Genomic DNA, 14,501 nt, shown 5'->3' on the forward strand with positions numbered 1-14,501 from the left:
CTAGGGTATGTACTGATTTATAGTTTGTGTAATGTTTAGAGGTTTGTGTTGTATATTGAAACGATTAGTTTAAGAAAAATAACATTAGCAAATTCCCTTATCTTTATATGAACTGACAATTTTTCTGTTGTATTTTCTTGGTAGGATAGCTATGGTAACTGTTTCAACACACATGATCATTTCCAATATCACTAGTAAAACAGAACATGAAAATTGTACACGTACTCTTCATCTGAATGTGTAAATTGATATTCTAATGGACACAATACAAAATATCATAAGACATATGCTATAAATATGTTTCTAAATCATATTGATTATACAATATTGATAGATCAATCAACGAGGTATTATGATTAAGTTTTATTCTTCATACTTGTACTATCTTGATATTGCATTACAAACATCTTTATCAAGTTATCTACTATCTGTTTATATCAATAGAAACTTAAAACTTAGAATATATGATTTATGATTGATTTCCACCAAAACAGTAATGGTAGTAACAGCTTTCATCGAAATAACGATAATGAAAGTGCAGAACAACTGTCGTCACGACAACAACAGTGTCTTAAACAAATAAAGAAGACATTCATATTATATTATATATTCAAAGTAAAACCATTTAACACACAAAATGTTCATTTTCACGTACTTCCTTACACGTTAATCATTAATTTAAGTGACATTATCTAGTCTTCTTGTAACATGATTTTCGCTTTACGTAGATCAATCTCAAAGCAAACATATATTAAATGTGTAGACAATAAAAACTAACTTGATAATGTTTACAGTAAAACGTTAATACACATTTACATTTAACAAGCACATAATGTATACTTATAAGAGGTAATTAAAAAAAATATTAGATGAACGATACAAATGAACTAGTTAAAAATTACTCAATAGCATTTGAATTGCAATCTGGAATTTGGCAATATAAGATTGTCGCTAATTTTCGTTTATATTCAACGGTGTTGTTACATGCAGTATATCACCGAACTCAGTGCAGCATTTATTTTTAGCATAAGCAGTATTCTGCACATTCTCATATTTCTTTAGGTACACAATTGTAGATTTTCACCTGTAAAATAAAAAAACATTTACAACATGATAAATATGAGACAGATCGATTTTAAAAAATCAAATATTAAATAAAGGAAAAAAAAGGTTTTAAACTTTTTTCAGAAGTAAGCCAATAATTTTTATAATGTAAATCTACCGCACATATAGATAGTTGTATGTTTTGTTTGTTTTATACAAAAAGTAGAATATTTGTTTTTGATTTATTGTAACTACCTGAACAGACATACATATTTCAGGTCACATTTTATATATACTTGGTAAATGTTTAATTATTCATGGTAATTAATATGCATGGGCAGAGACAATACTTTCTTTGTTAGTAAACAACATTATTTCGTGTCGTCAGATGTCACAAAAGACATACTAATCAGGTAAAATATTATGCATGTAATATAGATTAAGGTTTACAAGTGTTAATTATCTTAATGTATGGTTTAATTATAAGGAATCACACTGGAAAATGATAAACGTGAGGTTCTCAGACTTCGCCATTTCGAGTTTCATTCTTTCCAGAGCTATAAACCGCAAATATAAATTGCAGATGTACATAAAGCAAAGATGTTTACTTGATGAAAAAAATGTCGCTCTCACCCATCCGTTACATAATGTTAGTGAGGTTCTTGAAACAAAACATTGTCGCCCCCACCAGTATGTTTTATTATATAAGTAAAGATATCAGACACGTTTGAAATTTTTTTTTCAATACCTCTATGTATGTTATTTTTGATTTAATCAAATATATCAACCACATCCTTAAATATACTAAGATTGGGTTGAACATGTAATTATGAAACACATAGTTATTAAGATCAAATTTAAGTAAACAATATATATTGTTGATCTTTTATGCCAGATCTAGCGCTTACTCTGAGTTTGAAAAATTTGTTTAAGAAAATGTTACCACCCAAGTAGACATTTGTCATGATGTTGCCAGTTTCTCTTTGTCAAACTAGTATGAGTTTTGGAACCTGTTCGTATTTGTTGCTTCTTTTTCATTCACAGATTTTCATTTTGGATTATAATTTTGTCTCTGTCTGATGTTCCTTATTGACCTACTTCTACCTTTATGGCTTTTGACACCACATTAATATTACAAAATACTGTCACGAATTAGGTGACCGATACGATATGTCAGTTTGTTAACTCAACAGCGACATGTTTTTACAGGCCTAAGATCTTAGCTACAAGTGGTCTGAACTGCTATTTGATCGATTGCATCCTATTCCAAATTGCGAAATTTTAGTTTTGTTTGAATTCCCATGAGGGATGCATAAATATCAGGAGAGGTTGACCTCGCCGACTCATCTGGTCATGCATCTTTTGTAGTTCATGCGATTACCTTTTTTGTTTTTTACTTTGATTTTTTTTCGAGGATTCGAACATATATTGTTTGAATTACTGGCATTTTCTCCTCTGTTTAATCTTGTTATCCTAGGCATTGGAAAGTTTCCACTGATCTACTTCCTTACAAACAATTACCAGCAATGATTAAATACCATTTGATATTTGCAGGATTGTATTCACTATTCACTTTATAACACTTCTGTTTTTGTAGTATTATCAGATGAATAGCATGGCACTTTCATATTATCTCGAACCAAACTGTACTTAATATTAGTCATACGTTGTAGAGGTACCACTTAGTGTTAGTATACTTGTCAGTTTAGACTAGCTTAAAAGAGTTCAGTTCGCTAAATCAGCAATCAATTCGTCAATTTCAGAATATTGTCAGTCAGTTATATATTGGCAATTATGTGTATCTAGTTTCTGAATGAAGTTCACCAAAGATATCAGGCTTATCTGTTCTTAAGTTCATTAGCTGATTGAAAGTTGTCTCTTAGAAACTCGTAGCATATTAACTTGTATCTACTTGTTATAACTATCATAACTCTTTACGTTAAAAACACATACAGACCAGAATAAGTTAAAAGCCAAAATGAACCTGAAAGGCGATTCTAATATTTAGTTACTTACGTCATCCAAAAAACCTTTGAAATATCCATATCTTTCGCAGTGTCCAAACATCATCTCTGCTGAACGTATTTCAACATTTCCTATATTATAAGAGCATTATCATAGTAAGTAACAATACTACGTATACGTTTGAATTTAAAACATACATAAAATAAATGTGTGAGCTCTTCAATGGAAAAGAATAAACGGCAATCATATAAACAGGAAAATGAAATAAAAACAAAACAAAAAACTTATAACTTAGCAGCATAAACATCACTGTTACAGAGAAAAAAGGAAAAAAGGAAGAAATGGAAACGGAAATCTTGAATCACAAAGTATTTGGATAGATAGTTTTACAGAAACTTTAAATCCCGAGTTTCATTGCTAAAAAATAGATATAAGGAATTGGAAAAGGTATCTCGAGGTATATTGGACTTTTTTTTTACAATATGACTTGTTGTAAGGACTCTTTTACAATATTGCATTCTCTATAGTAAAGTAGTTTTAGTTTAAACATATGTATTTATAGTGGATTGGGAAACAAGTTTTTCAACTTATATTAATCCCTTTCCACTTTGCGTATAATAATGGAAGTGAATTGAAATAATGTTCATGGTATTAAATCAAGTAAATCGAAAATGTACTACATTCTAAAGGAATAATAATAGATCCAAGATTTCCTGTTAAGTCAAAAAGTGTTTTTGGAGGTTCTTGTTAAGTATATATCATTGCTCGATCCTGAACAAGATATGCCATTGAGAGTTCAAACATAAATCTTTAAATATATTCTATTAGACTCCATGATTAAGCTGAATATGAATGTCATATCTCTTTGTTTTTCTTTTTATTCGTATAAGCTGTGCGGTCATACTTTGTATATCAATTGTTTACTTTCCTTACCCTGTGTTTGTTTTCGGTGATCTTTCAAAATTGTTTTAAACAAATGTGAGGGACAATTCAACTCAATGAAAATTCTTATTTGTCATCAACAGGGTTTCCCCTGGGTCAATTTATTTTTTCGCCATCTCTTTCGCCAAGCAATATATATTTTCGCCTCTTTATTATTTTTTTAGCCAAGTAACATTAATATATTTTTTTGTTTAAAAATTCCCCCTTTTGAATAGATAAGTTTGCCCCATTGTTGTCAATGATTAGTCTCTCAAACTTATATTAGAGTCTACATTGTAATGAATAAACACTTAACACTGATGAGTCTTATGTAGACGAAACGCGCGTCTGGCATACTAAATTATAATCATGGTACCTTTGATAACTATGAACATTTTCTTTTAAAAAGAAGAATTTTATTTTTAACTTGAAAGGGGGAAAATTAATCATATTTTGGACAACTTTAAAAGAAGGGGCCACTTAATTACTTTTAATAATAAAGTTCAAAGTGAATTCTGAGCATTGTCTGATCAGGTAAAGTCCGAAAAAAAGTAAATAAACAAGATGGATGAAAATAAATCGTTATATGATCATATATATTTCTTTCGCCAAATTCTTTCACCAATGACGAATTTTAATCGCCACAATTATTATTTTGACCGCCAGTGGAAAACCTGCATTAATAATCATTACTCGTTACACAAGCTAATATATGTATATGCATATTATTTGCACTGCTTACACCTTTGCTGTATGGAATTTAGTTAGAGAAACGCGTTGAGCAATTTATAGTGAAGTTATGAAGGTACCAAGCTAATAATTTGATACGCCAGACGCACGTTTTGTCTACATAACACTCAATGACGCTCAGATCAAAATAGTTACAAAGTCAAACAAGTATAAAGACGAAGAGCATTGAGGACCCAAATTCCAAAAGTTGTTTAAACTGCATAATGATTTTAATTTGTCTTCCATTATACCTATTCGATATTTATTGTTAAGATTGTGTATTCTTTTTAACATTTCATACTTGAATACTTGTTTATTATCAACAACCGGGAGTTGACCTCTGTATATAGATTCCGCTTAACTGTATCAATTTAGAAGAATAATAAATACACTTACCATTCACAGATTTTCTTTTTTCTAGACCATTCACTTTTCCTGTCAAATGTTCTCCATCATACGAATATATAACATCATTCCATTCCATTGGCTGTAAAATATTCAAATAGTTGTACCGTAGCAAAGTTGCTTATTGCATAGACAATACAAAGTGCATTCGCCAGTTTATAAATCCCACCAAATAAATAGAAGAGGCATGGATGATGAGAACAATGATTTAGCCCTAAAATTATAACGCATAGGACATTTGTCAGTTCCTTTAGCTTTGAAATGCAAAAATAACTTTTGGATTAGCACTTTGAAGTTATTAACATGAATGACAATTTTAACACATATTTGTGTATAAAATAAATATTAGACCTAGCATTTCATAAACATAAAGGTTTAGATGAAGTAAAGGTTTGAATATTAGTTACCAATACATTTATGTATGCATTTCAAATGCACATGCACAAGGTGTTTTTGGCAAACACTAATTAATCATACGAATACAATGCAAAGACATATTTTCTACACAACATGTGTATCGATATTTACAAATTATAGACAATGTTGGATTTTAGAAATAAATATAATAATTTGAAAACATGATCCGTTTGCGTTGATGAAATTAACGCATGACCACAAAATTTATTCTTCAATTCTCCGGACAACAAATACAATCAAGTTAGGTAAGCACGTTATATTAATTAGCTAATAACTACACGTCTTAAATTGGGTTTCTAAAATTTAACGTTTTATATAATAAAAATAATTTAAAACAAGACTTATAACTTAACAAGGTTAATCAATCACGTATGAAATCCGAGTCTAGTATAGACAGAAAAGGTGACGAAGTGCTACATTGTAAGTTCTTATAACTTACATGTTTTTGAATTTATAAATAGTAGTATATATTCTACAAACGAATGAATTTGTAATAAACAAAACGTCTATTTGGTTGTCTTAATAGTTTGATCATGTTAGAGACCCTGTTTTGCATATGCCCGCGTCACACTGTCCCGATTTTTATATACGATGGACACCCGAATGCGAAAATTGTAAGTTCGTACGAAGTTGGTCCCGATCTCGTTAAAATACCAAAAGGTGGCCGAAGCAAATACGATGAATAAAGAAGTCTATACGATGGTGCCGAAATCATATACGATAGCAAAAGATGGACTTACGAAGGTTAACCGAGGACGGGTATTTAAGCTTCATATCTCAGCCGAAGCCTACACGATGGATCACGAAGGCTACACGATGGATTACGATGATGGCGCGATGACCATACGATGTCTAAAAGACGTCGTGTACAGCTTACGATGCATTAAAATAAACTCATCATAGATACCAGGACTAAATTTTGTATATACGCCAGACGCGCGTTTCGTCTACAAAAGACTCATCAGTGACGCTCGAATCCAAAAAAGATAAATGGCCAAATAAAGTTGAAGAGCATTGAGGACCAAAATTCCTAAAAGTTTGTCCAAATCCAGCTAAGGTAATCTATGCCTGAGGTAGAAAAGCCTTAGTATTTCAAAAATTATATGCCGAAGGGATCACGCGTTTTAAATTGTTTGATCGATATTGAATATACATTATATTGTACATTTACTTTCTGGTTTAATCATAAGACGGAAGACCGTGGGTTTGAAGGGTAAAACTTGACTCTGAGTCTCTGCATATAATGCCAGCAGAATCAGGGAGAAGGAGAATATCTTAAGCGCTATTGACATTAAAGTTCAAAGGTCAAGGTCACAGTGGCAGTTGTAATACAAGGCAATATCACCCTTGTGGACACTCTAAAACCAATATGCTTCAAGAGATTTTAACCACATTTGGTATATTGTTCCTCCTTGTAATGATCTGACATTTTTTACGTTCAAGGCCAAAGGTCAAGGTCATGCAGATGGACTTGTTTTTTCTCCTTGAAATAGCATAATACACAGGAAATTGGTTGCTCATTTTTTTACATGCTGGTTCTAAAGACAATATTAAAGGTATTTCCAGTTACTGAATGTTATGTTTGATTTCTAAAAAAATAGTTTATGTATCAAATATGCATATTCAATTTACCATTGTCTGCATGTGTCAAATACATATATAGTGTCCATATTTGTCCCCAATATGTTACATACGAGGGGATGCCACGCTCGGCATTGCCATGTGTGCACTAGTCTGAATAATCACCCATAATTATGCCCATGTTTACTGATCTATCTTAAAGGTAAGGTAATGGGTTCGTTGGTCCCTGTTATTCAAAAAGAGCTCTTTCCAGGAGAATATCATAATAATATAGACAAAAGGAAAGATGTGGGGAAAGCAACAAATGCGGCAAAATATGACATATAGAATACAAAATGGTTATGGAGTAAACATTCGTGTGACAACAACTCAGACGATACATAAAAAATCAGAATAATGAAGAAAAAGTTGGTTTCCCTTTATACGTGTACCTGCAGTGTTGGTGTACGAGGCGCGTTTATGATTTTCATTATGTTACTTGATATGAAAAATTGACAAAAAATAATATTTCAATTGTAAAAGTAAATCCTGAGCCTGTAATAGCTGCTCTTCTTGTTCCATTTAATTAATAGAAACAACGCTGTCGCCTTTCTTGTTCTCATAGAATCATATGATATGAGCTCCATGTTTTGTAAACGTCTTTCTTAACTGTCGTATTAGACAGACCAGTGCATATCGCGCATGGCACTTTAAATGTATTTTAGCGCGAAAATTAACTTAATTACATTTAGCTGGATTTATTGCCGTCGTAGTTCCATCTTGTCGCCTTCGTACTTTTATTCGATGCCAACACGACGGGATTACGAGGTCTTCACGAAGTCGTGTTGCCATCGTAAGACCTTCGGGTAGCTTCGTGATTCATTCGTGTAGACATCGTCATGTCAAAACTGCCCGATGGAAACGATGGAAACACGAATGCAATACGATGTTCAAAGATGCATTCCCGGTGACATTACGATGGTGAGGATGGTGATACGAACTCAATACGAACCCTCAACATCGGACGCACCTTCGGGGATTTTTTAACATGTTAAAAAATTTAGAACCCTTCCCGAAGTTGTCCCCGAAGGCTAGAAAAAGTGGCCGATGGGTGAAGATGGTTAAAGATGGCACTACGAATAGCCCGATCTGGATACGATCAGTCCCGATTTTGAAAATTTCCATAATCGTGTTGCAATCGGCGTAAAAATCGGGACAGTGTGACGCGGGCAATAGGAAATAACACATTTCCTCAAAATCAAATTTGTACTCAAATCACTGGTAAGCACAGCATATTTTTAAATATTAAATAATGGTACAAAGGGAAAGCATTTGTCACTGAATGTCACTGAGGTGGGTGAAAGCAATTTCCATTAAAGCGTGGTTAACTGAATTAGGGTTAAAGGGAAGACAAACAAACCACAAACAAAGCATAATAAACAGTATATTTGTCAAGAGAATTTGATTAATGCTGTTTAGACACAAAATCGTGTTATTGTTATACAACATAACGATCTGATCGTGTTAAAAGTTAGAAACTCATTTTACCAAAAAAATCTTACATATTGTACGAAAAAAAGTCATCAAAAGACTGGAACATTTCAGTATAACTTACACGTCCACTTGTATTTTTGTCCATCTGATGAGTTGAGCCTTTTTCGACTGATTTTTATAGTTCGTTCTTATGCTGTACTGTTATATCACTGTCCCAGGTTAGGGGGAGAGTGTGGATCCCGCTAACATGTTTAACCCCACCACATTATTTATGTATGTGCCTGTCCCAAGTCAGGAGCCTGTAATTCAGTGGTTGTCGTTTGTTTATGTGTTACATATTTGTTTTTCGTTCATTTTTTTTTTGCATAAATAAGGCCGTTAGTTTTCTCGTTTGAATTGTTTTATCGGGCCTTTTATAGCTGACTATGCGGTATGGGCTTTGCTCATTGTTGAAGGCCGTACAGTGACCTATAGTTGTTAATGTCTGTATCATTTTGGTTTTTTGTGGATAGTTGTATCATTGGCAATCATACCACATCTTCTTTTTTATATATTACACTTACAGTTGTTATCTAATTCTATTAGTTCTGTTTTTTTGTATGTCGATTGTCGTTTGTTTTTTGTTGCACTTAAGTTTGGTTGTTTTCCTCTTATAGTTGATGTGTTCTCTCTGTTTTAGTTTGTAACCCGGATTTGTTTTCTCTCAATCGATTTTTGACTTTTTAACAGCGATATACTACCGTTATCTTTATTTGCATTTTTTTTTTATGTTTGGTGAAACAGAACCAAATGATTGTTATCATTTTATACATCGGATACCATTATTGACATTATTAAAACTAGCAAAATTAGCCATAAACCGTTTGTCAAGGTTTATTCTTCCATTTATTGTCACTCTTTGGACAATTTAAGCTCTTTCCTGCATTACAATTGTTGAATTTAATAGGAAACAACCAAAAAATACGCGATTTAGAAAACTATTTTACCAAAACAACGGATTGAAAATGCACTTCAATCTATTCTGCCAAAATTACGAACGTTGTTGTTTGAATACTGTATTGTTTAAACATAAAAGGAGGTATGACATTTTTATTATTTTTGGAAAATCTTTGATTGCATAAGTTCTTAACATTTTCGTTTCAAACAACTGATCGACACAATTATTCATACTTGTTTTATAATCTTTTATAATGAGAACCATATTCTGACAAATGTTTCGAATGCCTTTGGTTCGTAATCTTATTATTAGCTTTGCCAAATTTGAATCGAATCCTTTTTTTTTCAAGAAGACGTACTTTTGTATTTAAAATAAACCGCTATTTGTATAGTACTATTCTATCATATTATAAGCTTCTACAACTTACATTTATTTTGAAAGTCAGGAATTTTATTTCTGATTCTGTGGTTTTCACAAAGAATGTTAAGACATCTGCAAAGCTGTTTAAGATGACTCCGAAAGAAGGTTCTTCTTGTCCTGTTCCACAGTTTGTGATGAGAGGATGAGGTTTACTCCTCGACTTAGCCTCCGACTTGAACCTGAATTTTAAAGTCATTGCATGCTGGAAGTCAAAGTTTGTATATCTCCATATAATGATTCTGCTAGCACCATTGAAATAGGCCAAGTCGCTTAGCGATACAACACCTTCTACTCCACATGGTATTTCATTTGAGGATAAATCCACGACGGCCCCTTTGTTAAAATCCATAAATACTTCCGGTTTACAACCTTAAGAAAGAAAATCTATAATGATTGAAGGATCTCACATAAAGATTAATGATAAATAATTTGAAATGTGTCTGTTGTCCATAAAGAGATGTGTCTTAGTTACAAGAATATTCCATTCAAAATAAAGTATTGTTGTTGTTGTTGTTGTTGTTATTGTCAGATGATCTTAGATCCGATATATACCTTTAACAATAGAAAAAAATTCTGACCTTTTTGCCTTTTACGACAATATTCGGTCTTAAACTGATCACAAATAGAATTCAGTGACATATAGTTGCCTACATTTGAGTTCTTTGGTCGTATGAATATAGTTGTCTCACTGCCCCTTCATAGGGCACCCCTTTGTTATCATCGTATAATCATACATAGAACAGTATGTTTTAAAAAGAAATCTCAAGTGTCAGTCTTCCAGTTAAGAAGTATATGTATATGATTGTGAATAAAAGTGGGGAATGTGTCAAAGCGACAACAACCCGACCATAGAGCAGACAACAGCCGAAAGGTCTTCAATGTAGCGAGAAACTCAGCTTGCCCCATAACAAATATGTATACGAATTCAGTGATGCATATTTGTAAATAGAAAAAATCTCATATATAAATTGAGATGGATATGATTGCCAATGAGACAACTCTCCACAAGATGACACAAAAATTAACAACTGTAGACCGGTGTACGACCTACAACAATGGCGAAGCCCATACCACATTGTCAGTTAAAAAAAGCCCCGTACTTTTTACGGTGAAAAGTACACAGCCGCTTAAAGTATTTTTATCACATCAAAGAATGCGTATAATTTGGTGTCTTTGTTTATTGTAATATTAGAATGATTTCGACACTTACCTTCAGGTTGATATCCAATATTAATTGAGCATTCGCATGTATCTTGGTCATATGCTGTTCCAAGGGCACACCTCCGTTTAATCCATCCATTATCCTTTACCTTCTCCATAAAAAACTTTTTATTGAGTAAATGTGGTTTATATGGACAGTTGTTTTTCCTACTGAATAAAGAATCCTTTAAATAAGACTTGTCTTTACTGATTAATCCAAGTGCTATATTTAAAAGCGTGTTTTCCCGCTTTAAAATATTTGTTAATTGCTCTATCGATGGCTGCTTGTTTTTGATAATCTGTTTTCTAATTTTTTTCTTTTGTTTTAACTTTTTTATTCTATTCTGTAAAATAAAAGAGCCTCCGTTCAAATTTTGTCGGTTCCAAGGCTGTTTGAAAACATCAGATACCAAAATTGAGGAACCTGCTACATTAAAACCATCTTTAAAATCATTTGATAACGCGTTAGATTGTGTTTTCATGTCACGCCATACATTTTGAGGTAGGAATTCATGAACAACTCTCCCATTTAAACCTAAATCGGATGAGCTGGGGTTTAATTTTGTCTTATACACCATTGTATCTGTAATGATTGAAGACTTCCCTGGTGGCTGAGCTACAGATGTTGGTATACTTTTAACGATCTCTGTTGCTGGAAATGGAGGCGCTGTTGCTGGAAATGGAGGCGCTGTTGCTGGAAATTGAGCCACTGTTGCTGGAAATGGAGACACTGTTATTTTTGAGGTGTTTGCTTGAACTTGTGTAGGATTTACAATCTCAGCATTTCTCATACTAAAAAAAGCTTTAGTAGCTGGCTTTGTTGCAGAAAGCGGAACAAATTTCACTGTTTCTGTTGTGGCTACAGTACTTGTTGGAATGTCACGTCCTATTAGTGGCGACGGTGTTTGAATGTCACGTCCTATTAGCGGCGACGGTGTTTGAATGTCACGTCCCATTAGTGGCGACGGTGTTTGAATGTCACGTCCCATTAGTGACGGCTGTGTTTGAATGTTACGTCCCATTAGTGATGATGGTAAGGAAGAATCTCTTAATAAGCTTTCAGGTAATAATGTTCCGATATCCATAGGATGGTCTTTGAATAAGTCTAATGAATTAAGATCTGGAAGAGCATCTGAAATAACAAGTGTATATACTAAAATAGAAACATATCTTTGAGTAAAGTTTTAGTAATTGTAGCTTTTCTCTTGCTAATATTACTATTGTATACAATATAAGCCAAAAACCGTGACAAAATTAGATATAAGAAGATGCGGTATGAGTGCCAATGAGACAATCGCCATCCATTTCAGTTTATAAATTATGGATCAAGGTTCGGTCTTGAACATAGAGCATTAGATCACACTAGACAGCAAGCTATAAAGGTCTCAAAAATGCTTTTGAAAAAATTCCAGTTAAGAATATTAATTTTTGAGCTGTAAGACGTCGAAAGATAATTAAGAGTATTACTATGATTCATATTAATAAAATTCTCGTTTAGAAGCGATTTGCTAATGATTTGCCATAAAACAAAAACCAAACGCATTATATTAGAAAAAATATATGAATAACACTCGAATAATAAATAGATAATAAAAACTCAGTAACTTACCTCTTTGAGCGTTGCAGATAGCTATAAATAAGAAAACTAAACACGTCGATATCGACAAATACTCCATTTCTATATTTAGTGAAAAGTAAGTGTGCTACTAAAGCTTTTTTTCAAAGTATTCACAGACATGCATTCTTTTTGAAATTCAAATTAGCAAATGCAAATACGGAATTAAACTAAATTTTTAATTACACTTCGTGATGTTCGGACTAGTCAAATTAATTTCATGACCCACAACGTCATTTAATTTTATCATCTACACCCATGCCGAAAAAATAATTAATCATTGATGCTAATTGGGGTTTTAATTTCTTTACGTTTGTATGTCAAAATTTATTTAGAATTGAAATTTACATATTTTGGTTAATCAAATATAATGTTAAAATAACTGAGAAACGTACTAATTTATTTATATGAAAACAATTTCCGATAAAATGACATTTTTAAATATGATGAAAGGTTTCGTAATACGTTCATTAATTGATAATTATACAATTAAATGTTATATATTTCAATCCAATGTGTTCTATTGTACTATCTTATACACAGAAGTTTGATGTTAACTAAATATGACAAAGGAGACAATCACAAGTCAAAGAAGCAAAAACCACATTATGATTTAAGGACTACCAATATATTACAAAATTAACTAAAGATTAAAAATGCAAATTCCATTGACTGAAAAGGGATAACCCCGGGTGTTCCAGAAACACCCCCTCCCATTAAATGTTAGGTCTAAAGCCATAAAACGCGTGTCTTTTTTAATTTTTAATTATTCAGCCAATGTATACATATAGGTGTAATACCACCAAATCATAGAAAGGACGCATACATAAAAGGGTCGAAAAAATATTCTCTTGCATTTGACATTTCATTGCAGTGAAACATTCCTTATTTTAGTCAATAACATATATCTTGGGTGAATCAAAGCACCATTCTTTTTTATTTGTTGTTTCCATTAAATATTTTGGAGACTTGAGGGTTGCTTACTAAAGCTTATAAACAGGATAGGTAGATGATGGATATTTGATTGGCAAACTCCCAGTGATGGTTATTGAACAGATATAATGTTAAGGAGGTGTATTTTTTGCAAATATTCCCATGAAGGTTTGACTACTGATATGATCTAAAAAAGATATTGAACTGTCTGAGAATACTACAATACACGCAGTAGTCACAGAGCAAATGGACTATAAACTACAACTGCAGGCAGGATTGTACCCATTACATTTTTAAAAACGTAAACTGTCCAAGTTTTGATCTTTTAATTCTCATAACAAAATATTTTTATCAATGAAAGTCAGATTCCCGGAATTGATATTCTATGATTAATTGTTAATTTTATGTCCTCATAGTTCATGTACGTATTTGAAATAATAATTTCATGCTGGGCTTGCTTTTGATAATAATTATTTTACAATTCAAGATATGTTTATAGTATTTGATTTATGTAATTGTTTTCTTTAGGTGACATATTTATGGCCTAATTAACACCTTTGATGGTCTTTAATCTGTTGATCACTCTATCTCAGTTAATAAGTTTGATCACTAAGTACGGGTCAATGTTTACTTTGTAATTTCCTTCAATCCAGAAAATTGTATCCTTCGTTTCTAAAGGCTTCAATTTTTCATTTTTTTTTTTCATTTCTTTAAAGAAAACTTAAATCCACGAATTTAAAAACCCACAAACATTGATACCTACGAATTAAAGTACTTTCACAGTATAACATTGAAATGACAACATAATATTACAGCACTACAATACAAATAAATAGGAGAACGTATTACATGTATTAGGCA

The 14,501-nt window shown here is 32.2% G+C and overlaps 1 protein-coding gene across 1 annotated transcript; it reads right to left on the bottom strand.

Moving 5' to 3' along the window:
* Window positions 1-1,029: 1,029 nt before the first annotated feature.
* LOC143068636 (asparagine-rich protein-like) lies at window positions 1,030-12,865 on the bottom strand. Its single transcript, XM_076242852.1, has 6 exons — window positions 12,702-12,865; window positions 11,103-12,224; window positions 9,900-10,261; window positions 5,056-5,146; window positions 3,061-3,140; window positions 1,030-1,084 (listed from the first exon to the last, which is right to left on the bottom strand). The coding sequence occupies exons 1-6, from the start codon at window positions 12,766-12,768 to the stop codon at window positions 1,049-1,051; spliced, it is 1,758 nt and encodes a 585-aa protein (XP_076098967.1). The 5' UTR covers window positions 12,769-12,865; the 3' UTR covers window positions 1,030-1,048.
* Window positions 12,866-14,501: the final 1,636 nt, after the last annotated feature.

The sequence above is a fragment of the Mytilus galloprovincialis genome, chromosome 3 (genome assembly GCF_965363235.1).
Source record: "Mytilus galloprovincialis chromosome 3, xbMytGall1.hap1.1, whole genome shotgun sequence".
Lineage (NCBI taxonomy): Eukaryota > Metazoa > Mollusca > Bivalvia > Mytilida > Mytilidae > Mytilus > Mytilus galloprovincialis.

Coding starts and splice junctions, on each gene's coding strand:
- LOC143068636 (XM_076242852.1), bottom strand. CDS start 12,768: ATGGAGTATTTGTCGATATCGACGTGTTTAGTTTTCTTATTTATAGCT. Junction 12,225..12,701: donor TATCTGCAACGCTCAAAGAG/GTAAGTTACTGA, acceptor TTGTTATTTCAG/ATGCTCTTCCAGATCTTAAT. Junction 10,262..11,102: donor TATTGGATATCAACCTGAAG/GTAAGTGTCGAA, acceptor TTCTTTCTTAAG/GTTGTAAACCGGAAGTATTT.